This window comes from Chiloscyllium plagiosum, chromosome 2 (assembly GCF_004010195.1).
Source record: "Chiloscyllium plagiosum isolate BGI_BamShark_2017 chromosome 2, ASM401019v2, whole genome shotgun sequence".
Taxonomy (NCBI): Eukaryota; Metazoa; Chordata; class Chondrichthyes; order Orectolobiformes; family Hemiscylliidae; genus Chiloscyllium; species Chiloscyllium plagiosum.
Genome location: NC_057711.1, coordinates 130,607,415 through 130,616,462, shown reverse-complemented (window position 1 = coordinate 130,616,462; position 9,048 = coordinate 130,607,415). Strand labels below are relative to the sequence as shown.

The 9,048-nt window shown below is 42.1% G+C and overlaps 1 protein-coding gene across 5 annotated transcripts in view; it reads right to left on the bottom strand.

The window, feature by feature from the left end:
• dock8 (dedicator of cytokinesis 8) overlaps nucleotides 1–9,048 on the bottom strand; it is a 300,402-nt gene that overhangs the window by 162,889 nt on the left and 128,465 nt on the right. For all 5 annotated transcript variants that reach the window (XM_043718191.1, XM_043718205.1, XM_043718201.1 and 2 more), the window contains one exon: nucleotides 5,745–5,907. In XM_043718191.1, coding sequence (XP_043574126.1) covers nucleotides 5,745–5,907 — 163 coding nt within the window. The remainder of the gene's footprint in view (nucleotides 1–5,744; nucleotides 5,908–9,048) is intronic.

Genomic DNA, 9,048 nt, shown 5'->3' with positions numbered 1-9,048 from the left:
CGGAGGCTGAGGGGTGACCTTATAGAGGTTTACAAAATTATGAGGGGCATGGATAGGATAAATAGACAAAGTCTTTTCCCTGGGGTTGGGGAATCCAGAACTAGAGGGCATAGGTTTAGGGTGAGAGGGGAAAGATATAAAAGAGACCTAAGGGGCACCTTTTTCACGCAGAGGGTCGTACGTGTTTGGAATGAGCTGCCAGACGATGTGGTGGAGGCTGGTACAATTGCAACATTTAAGAGGCATTTGAATGGGTATAAGAATAGGAAGAATTTGAAGGGATATGGGCCGGGTGCTGGCAGGTGGGACTAGAATGGGTTGGGATATCTGGTCGGCATGGACGGGTTGGACCGAAAGGTCTGTTTCCATGCTGTACATCTCTATGGCTCTAGTGGCTCAGAAAGCTGTTACGGATTAAATTAATTGGTTAAAAAGTTGAATATGAGAAATGTTAACATATGAGGAACACTTGAATACTCTGGATTTATACTTGATGGAGTTTAGAAGGATGTGGGGGTGGGGGGGGGTATATTTGAAACAAATAGAATACTGAATGGCCTGGACAGAGTGGATGTTGGGAAGATGTTTCCATTGGTAGGTGCGACTAGGACCTGAGGGCACAGCCTTAGAATAAAGGGAAGCCTTTTTAGAAATTAGATAAGGAGAAACTTCTTCAGCCAAAGAGTGGTGAATCTATGGAATTCACTGCCACAGAAGGATGTGGAGGCCAGATCACTGAGTATATTTAAGATAAATAAAGATAGGTTCTTTGAGTATCAAGGGGATCAAGGGTTACAGAGAGAAAGTGGGAGAATAGAGTTGAGAAACCTATCAGCCATGATTGAATGATGGAGCAGACTCAATAGGCTGAAGGGCCTAATTTCTGCTCCTATGTCTCATGGTCTTATAGATGCCTGGGTTCTTGTGGCACAGTAGTGGTGCCCCTACACTGGACCAGGAAGCCAGGGTTCAAGTCCTACCTGCTCCAGGGGTATGCAATAGCATCTCTGAACAGTTTGATCAGAAAGTTCGGTTAATTTTTAAAGAAAATTAGACAACTGTCTTCTTGTGGTGCCATGTTAATGTCCCAACCCCAGGACTGGGAGGCCCGGGTTCAAGTCCTCCTCGTTACAGAAGTGTGTGATAACATCTATAAATAGGTAGGTTAGAAAATTATCTAATAACTTAGGTGGCGCAATAATTGAGAATTGAGATGTGATTAATAAGTATCAAATTCTAGTCAATACTTTTCTCATGATCTTCTGACTGTGTTAAGTACCACATTGATGGTATCAGGTTAATAACTAGAATTTGACTTTTTGCATATAAAGGGATAGTGAATTCTCAATACTCTTCCTCCTCACAGAGCTGTTCTTACTTACAATCTTCAAGCTTGCTTTAAGTGATTTATTTTATTACAAGGTACAATCAAGTTAAAAATAAAACTGTCCTGGACAGTCCCACAACTCCCAGATTCAGAATGGTTCTCACCTTTCAGATAATGAGACAGCAGGAAACATACTCATAAAATAATCATTATTATAAACATCATTTCTGAAACCACTTAAAGCAATGTGGATGAGGAAGGGATAAAAGATTAATGTTTCTTAACAATCTAGCCAATTGAGAAAGTGGATTTCATGATCATTTTGAGTAATCTTAGTTGGCCAATCTTTATGTTTGACATGTGCGAGGATGACAATCACTCCCAGCCTCCTACCATTCAAAAACATTCCCTTGTTCCAAAATATTTGGATGGATCGGTATGTTTATAGCTGTTGTGCTGCAAACTGAAATTATAGTGTCACATTTTCTCTTAAAGGTGGCTGGTGGTTTTCCGCATGTGGAGAATCAAATTTGAATGGGAAATACCTTCGATCTAAAATCAACAGGAGAACAGATCGGAAGAAGGGAATTTTCTGGAAGACTTGGAAAGGCAATTACTACTCTTTTAAATCCACACAACTAATGGTCAGGCCAATGAGGATTATGAACTAAGAAAGCTTACTGTACTTTTGTGAACTAGAGAGGTACAAACATTCCCAGATGTTCATTTCATCACAGTTAGCATTTCACATGATATTTCATCATTAGAACTGACATGACGGGGTTTCACATCATTGGTTTTAGTGCAATGTCCTTACTTATTATGAGTGAAGCATCTTGATGATTGTAATACACAGGATGCTGTTTCATACAAAGCTAAACATCACCTCTTACAGCCCCAAATCCAGGGGGACAATCTTTTAAATAAACAAAGACACTGTTCAATTCTTTTGCTTTGGGGTGGATAGTGTACATAGTGCCCCATTCCACAGGCAAAAGAATCATTTTAAAACTCATTGAAAGACATACCAACACCAGCATCCCTCAACCAGGCCAACATCCCCAGCATTGAGGCACTGACCCTCCCCTTGATCAGCCGCAACCCTATGACTGACACGAGACTTCCCAAGCAGGTGCTCTCCTCCCAGCTCTGAAACAGCTGGCGAGCCCCAGGTGGACAGAGGAAGCACCTCAGGGATACCCTCAAGGCCTCACTGGGGAAGTGCAGCATTCCCACAGACACCTGGGAATCACTGGCCCCAGACCATCCAAAGTGGAGGAGGAGCATCCAGGAAGGCGTCGAGTACCTCAAGACTTGCCGTCGGGAAATAAACGGAAGCCGGGAGAAGACAGTGCAAGGAACGCACTGCCACACCAATCCCACACCCACCCCTTCCCAAGAGCACCTTCTCCCCCAGTGTAACAGAGCCTGCAGTAACCACGTCGGTCTGTACAGCCACCTACAGACTCTTCCTGAGAGTGGAAAAAAAAAGCCATCTTCAACTGTGAGGGACGGCTGATGATATTTCTGTTTGACACAACATAGCTATCAATGTAATTTGTTAAACCATGGAAAGAGTCAAGGAGGAGTGTTATGATTGTGTGGGCAGTACAGACCAGAACAGAACAGAATTCTTTTTGTGCGACCTGCAACTTCTATTGGCCCCCACAAAAATCATTTTACAAACTTATTTTTCCTGGATTTCTTAAACTTTATTGTTAATGAAAGCCATCACATGGCACATTCTCCAATATTTTCTTTCCTACGAAGGCAATGGAATCAAAAACTGACAGGTGCTGCAGCCTCTCCAAGTGCTGATGGGCAGGTCAATGGTTAGTACCTTCCAATCCCATCTTACAGCCATTACTTCAATTACATTTCCAATCTCAGCAGCTTCAAATCAACCTTGAAGTTATTACTGTAATCTAATGTTGAAGGTATTTACTGGACAGAAGTCTTAATGTCGGCAATTTAAAAATGTGGCACTCTCTAAACTGGTCTTTTGGCAAAGTGATAACTCATTATACAACCGAAACATATGGGTCAATAGTTCCTACATTCTAGCCCTAAGACACACTGTCTCACCACAGGGTAGTGATGGGGCACTTCAACTGATTTCAAGATTAAATGGTCTTTAGAATCAAAGAATATCTGCAGTGCGGAAAGAGGCCATTTGGCCCATCAAGAATGCACCGACCCTGGACTGTGAGAGGAAACCCACGCAGACACAGGGAGAATGTGCAAAGTCCACTCAGACTGGACTTGACCCTGAATCCCTAGCACTGTGAGGCAGCAGAGTCAATCACTGTCTGGTTTTGCCAGCCTTGATCACACCAGGTGAGTTTCTAAGGGACGCTTTTTATTAGGCTAAAGTAAAACAAAGAACTGTGGATGTTAAAGATCAGAAACCAAAACAGAAAGTGCTGTCAGCAGTCTAGCAGCACCTGTGCAGAGGGAAACACGAATTAATTTGAATGGCACTGGACATAAAAATATTACCTCTACAGTCTATTCACAGATGCTACCTATTTTTTCTTGATTTATATTTTGTCCTATTGAGTAGCTACTGTCAGGGTCTTGTTTCCATTTTATAAATAGGAGTCAACTTGCAGCTGATTAAAAATGGAGGTATCATGCTTTAATCACTCTCCAAAAGATAGCTCTTTCCTATTGTCTGGAAGTGACAGTTCTCAAATCACAAACCTCCTCTAAAACTAGAATGACTTCTGCTGGTTTCAGTTGACAAATAATTCATATTTTTGGAGTTGTTCTTCTGTTTATCTTTCAATGAAGAAGTTAATGGATTTTTTTTTCAAAGTTAGCACGTCAGTAACAGCCAGTGTTAAGTATGGTGTTGCTTCATCTTGACAGTGTCAGAATTAAGAAATAGGAATCTGGTGCACAGTAAAGCCTTATTTCCAAAGATATTGACTGAGAGAGCAAAGAGTTTGTTTGACGCTACATTTGTATTTTAAATATTCACTTAAATTCAGTACATGCTTAATCACAATATTGGCAAGAGTGTCAGTGTTTTTTAGCATTACAATGATCAGCTAATGAATTTATATGTATATTTCCAAAGATAGAAACCTCTTGGGCTATTTTTAAATAAAAATGCATGTTTCTGAGGTGATTGTATTCAGAGATCAATAACTTCTCATAGATAATACAATTTTAGACACTTTATATGAAATATTATGAAAGCTCCAGTTCAAGAATAAAGTTTTACAGAATGATATAACTTTAAAAGAGTTGTAATAGTGTCATCTGACTTTTTTTAAAACAATATGCAAGTTTTGTAACTTAACAGAGCAGAGTGGATCCCCTGTTTTGAAGGAGCTGACATCCAGATAGTTGAATCCCTTATAATCCTGCTGTACTGTTGAAATTGCCTCGTGCAGCCACATTAGATCGTGGGTCTTATGAGCAGGAATGGGCCAGTTGAGCTTTCAAGCCTTCTCTGCCTGTCAATGAGGTCCTGGCTTTTTTGTCTACTCTCCCTCTCTAACTACTGACTCCCTTGTCTATCAATAAAATAATCTGTAATTAAGCCTTGGTTAAACTCAATGACCCAGCCTTCGCTCTTAATTCTGAAAACTAACAACTCTCAGAGAAAAAACTTATCCTGATCTCTGCTTGGAATGCAAGGCTTCAGTCATAGAATCCCTATAGTGTGGAAGCAGGCCATTCTGTCCACTGAGTCTACACTGACCCTCCGAATAGCATCCCACCCAGACACACCCCATCCCTGTAACCCTGCTTTTCCCATGGCCAATCCACCTAACCTACACATTTTTGGACTGACTGGGGACCCCACGAAGATACAGGGAGAGCGTGCAATTTCCACCCAGACAGTCACCCAAGGCTGGATTGAACCTGGGTCCCTGGCAGTGTGAGGCAGCAGTGCTAACCAGTGAGCCACCATACATCTCTTCTACGTAAACCGTGTTCCCTAAGTCTAGCCTCTCTTACAAAGGAGCACATCCTTAAAGAATCTTCCCTGTCAAGTCCCCTCATGATCTGATCTGTTTCATAAGACAATCTCTCAGTCTGAAATAAGACATACGATGAGATATAATGATAATGGTGTGAAGTACTGGGACACCAAAAAGATCACAAATGCCCCTTCTTCAGGTTGAAATCTCCGTCTGCATTTACTGAATCGCAATGGGAATTAGGAAACTGAAAACAATTACTCCTCTGAAGTTGGAGCATTACAAATCTTTATATTAAACCACTCTAAGATTCTTGTGTTGTGATCTGTGAGATCAGCAAAGCTCAATCTATAAAGATTATTAACAACAATTGGTTAGATAAAAGGAAGGACAGAAAGAATGATAAGGACGTATTCAAAACAACTTCAAAAGTTTTATGTAAAGGCTGAGGAGATTTGAATTTTACACAGTGACCCACTCACCTGTATGACGTATGTGGAACGAAGACTTCATGAGACGGGAACTCAAGGATTTCTTTAATTGGTCGGCTGCGGTTTTCAATAAGTGGTTTCACAGGCAAAAGTTCAGGTGTAAAACAGCAGGGGGGGTTCTCTGCAGCTGGTGAAATTTCAAGCTTGATTAAACCTGTAACAAGACAGCAAACGTGAATCAGAAAGGACTTTGTTACGTCTTCTCTAGATGCCTGAACATGCTTCACTTCAATGACTGTTATGGAAAAATGCTACTGCCAATTTGTCACAAGCAAGACTCTGCAAACAGAAAATTCTGGAGATGCTCTGCTGGTCTGGCAGCATCTGTGGAGAAAGAAACAGAGTTGGCATTTTGTCTGAAGACCTTGTTCTGAAGAAGTGTCACTGGACTTGAAACGTTAACTCTGTTTCTCTCTCCGCAGATTCTGCCAGAGCTGCTGAGTTTCTTCAGCAATTTCTGATTTTGTTTCTGATTTCCAGCATTCACAGTTTTGTTTTCTACAAACAGCAATGTAATTAATTGGTGTATGTTTCATTCTTGAGCAGCTGCTTAGCTCATTGCTAACACTGGTCACACATAAGGCCAGCCCTATTTCGGAAGCTGTTGGAAAGCATGTCTTCCTGGAATAGCTGGAGAAATTTAGGTATTCCTTGTGATTGACTAACTCTACTTGGATACAGCTGCTTTACATTTTCCTGGAGTTGGTTAGCTCAGTTGGCTGGATGGTGGGTTCAGTTCCTGCATCAGCTGAGGTTACCACGAAAGAGAGAAAGAGAGAGAGAGAGAGAGATGAAGCAACTTACCCTTCCCAACAATCTCAGGTGTAGGTACAGTGTCATGGTCAAGCGGGCCACATAATGAAGGAAAAGGCACCTGCCCTGACCAGAGAGCGCCACCACTGGCCCAGGATGGCTGCTGATCTTTATGAGCAGTGTCAAATTGGGAGAGGTGTACTCTGGCCTAGAATGGAATGTCTGGTTGCCAACGGACCTTGAGAGATCATTGCAATGTATTTTATGGTCCTTGGTCCCCGTTGTAAAGGAACTGAGCATCTTCACACATTATCGATATCTTCACCAAATGCACACAGGCCAATCCCAGCCACAGTCCAAAGGTGTCACCTATAGCCAGTGTGTTAGCATGTGATTGGTGTATCTGTTTTGGTGTCCCATGTTGGAGTCAAGGTGAATTGGGAGGTAACTTCCAGAGCAAAAGGAACTTTGAAATTTCTATGGCTCTTAGCAAACCACGCCTCAGAGGGTAATGGGCAGTACAAATGATTTAATTGTACACTGTATGATTGTTTGTGCACATTGCCTTCTGAGAGTAAATAAAAATAATCAGTTCTGATTTAACACGATAGCTCTACTCTCATTCGATCTTGTGTTATAAGGAAATTGCGCAAGAGCTGTGTCTTTTAATCAAATGGGGTCAGAATCGCATTATAGTCAATACAGGTAAGGAAAGATCGCATTCCATAGATAACAGTTTAAACTCTTCAGTTGCTTTAAAGCCAATTCGTGTTGTAGAAACACGTGTTATAGCAGAACCAACTGTAGATTGAGCTGAGCTAGTTCATGCTGATAATTCCATCACCACCAACACTGAGCCCAACTCATCAACATGCTATACTCTACACACTCTTTCTCTCTCTCAGTTGAGACTAATCCTCCCCATGGATCACCTCCCCACCTGATGGAGGTAGCCAAGTCAATGATGCAATAGCTGCATTCAAGATGGCAATTCAAAACGGTAGAGAAATGCTGAGAACAAAGATACTCAACTATTGCAAATTCTAATTGGTGCAAGGACATTCTTTTGAGATTGGATTAGATATAGGATCTCAGAGTTCCTGAACTCAGCAGAGTCACCAAGCAGCTGGTGACAGGTGGCTGACTTCCGTCTTCAGGGCACCCTCAGGAGTCGGCCGACAGAGTGGAGTCATTTACAGGATAAAGATCTGGAGGGTGATATGGAAGCAAGGGGTTTTCTCAGCAGTATCACGGGACCTGAAGTGTCAGTACATGATGATTTGAGTGAAGGGGTGTCAGATATTGATATTGAATCCTGGAGAGACCTGTGTGTTTTGAACTCACTTACCCCAGCCTTGGAAAACAATGCATGAATGACGGGCTGAGAATTAGCAACAAAAGCAATGAGTGCTGCTGATAAAATGAACGCTCAAGACTTGACTTAGACCTCAATGTAGCCTCACAGCCTGGAACTATATGCAAAGAATGAGGACAATAAGAGACCAAGAGTGTACTCGAATACATAAGAGAAAATAAGGACTGTAGATGCTGGAGATCAGAGTCGAAAAGTATGGTGCTGGAAAAGCACAGCAGGTCAGGCAGCATCTGAGGAGCAAGAGAATTGATGTTTTAGGTATAAGAATAAGACCGCATTCCTGATGAAGATCTTACACCTGAAACATCATTTTTCCTGCCCTCGGATGCTGCTTGACCTGCTGTGCTTTTCCAGCACCACACTCTCCATTCGGTATTCCAATATATGCTGGGTATCACCCCAACCCTTACAACATGCCCAGGTCAGTGATGCAAGAAGAGATGCTGCCTTTAATGTGGATCGGAATATTCTAAACATCATTTCATAATCAAACCTGCTAATCACATGACAGCTTAGTAAATGGTCACTCTGTGCTGTGGTCCAAATGGGAAAGGGTGTAATGTGGTGCCCAGCAGCAGGTGGTGATAGTGAAGGAGGGTACCGAGCAGGGGAGTGTGAAGAATTGAGTAGATTCTCTTCAGAGGAAATAGGCTCTTCGTCAGAAAGAGGCTTCAAAGAGAAAGGGAGACAGAGACAAAGGATTTTTGGGGAGACACTGAATCAATACTTTTCGTCAGTATTCAATCAGGAACAGGACATTGTTGTCAATGTGAGTACTGAGTCACAATTAAGTAGAATGGATGGCTTTGAGGTATGTAGAGAAGAGGTGTTGGAAATTCTGGAAAGGGTGAAAAGGGTGAACGTCCCCTGGGCCTGATGGCATTTATCCTAGGATCCCCTGGGAAGCAAGGGAGGAGATTGCAGAGCCATTGGCCTTAATTTTTATGTCCTCGTTGTCTACAGGAATAGTGCCAGTAGACTGGAGGATAGCAAATGTGGTTCCCTTGTTCAAAAAGGGGAGTAGAGATAACCCTAGTAACTATAGGCCGGTGAGTCTCACTTCTGTTGTGGGCAAAGTCTTAGAGAGAATTGTAAGGGATAGGATTTATGAACATCTGGATAGGAATAATGTGATCAAGGATAGTCAGCAAGGTTTTGTGAAGGGCA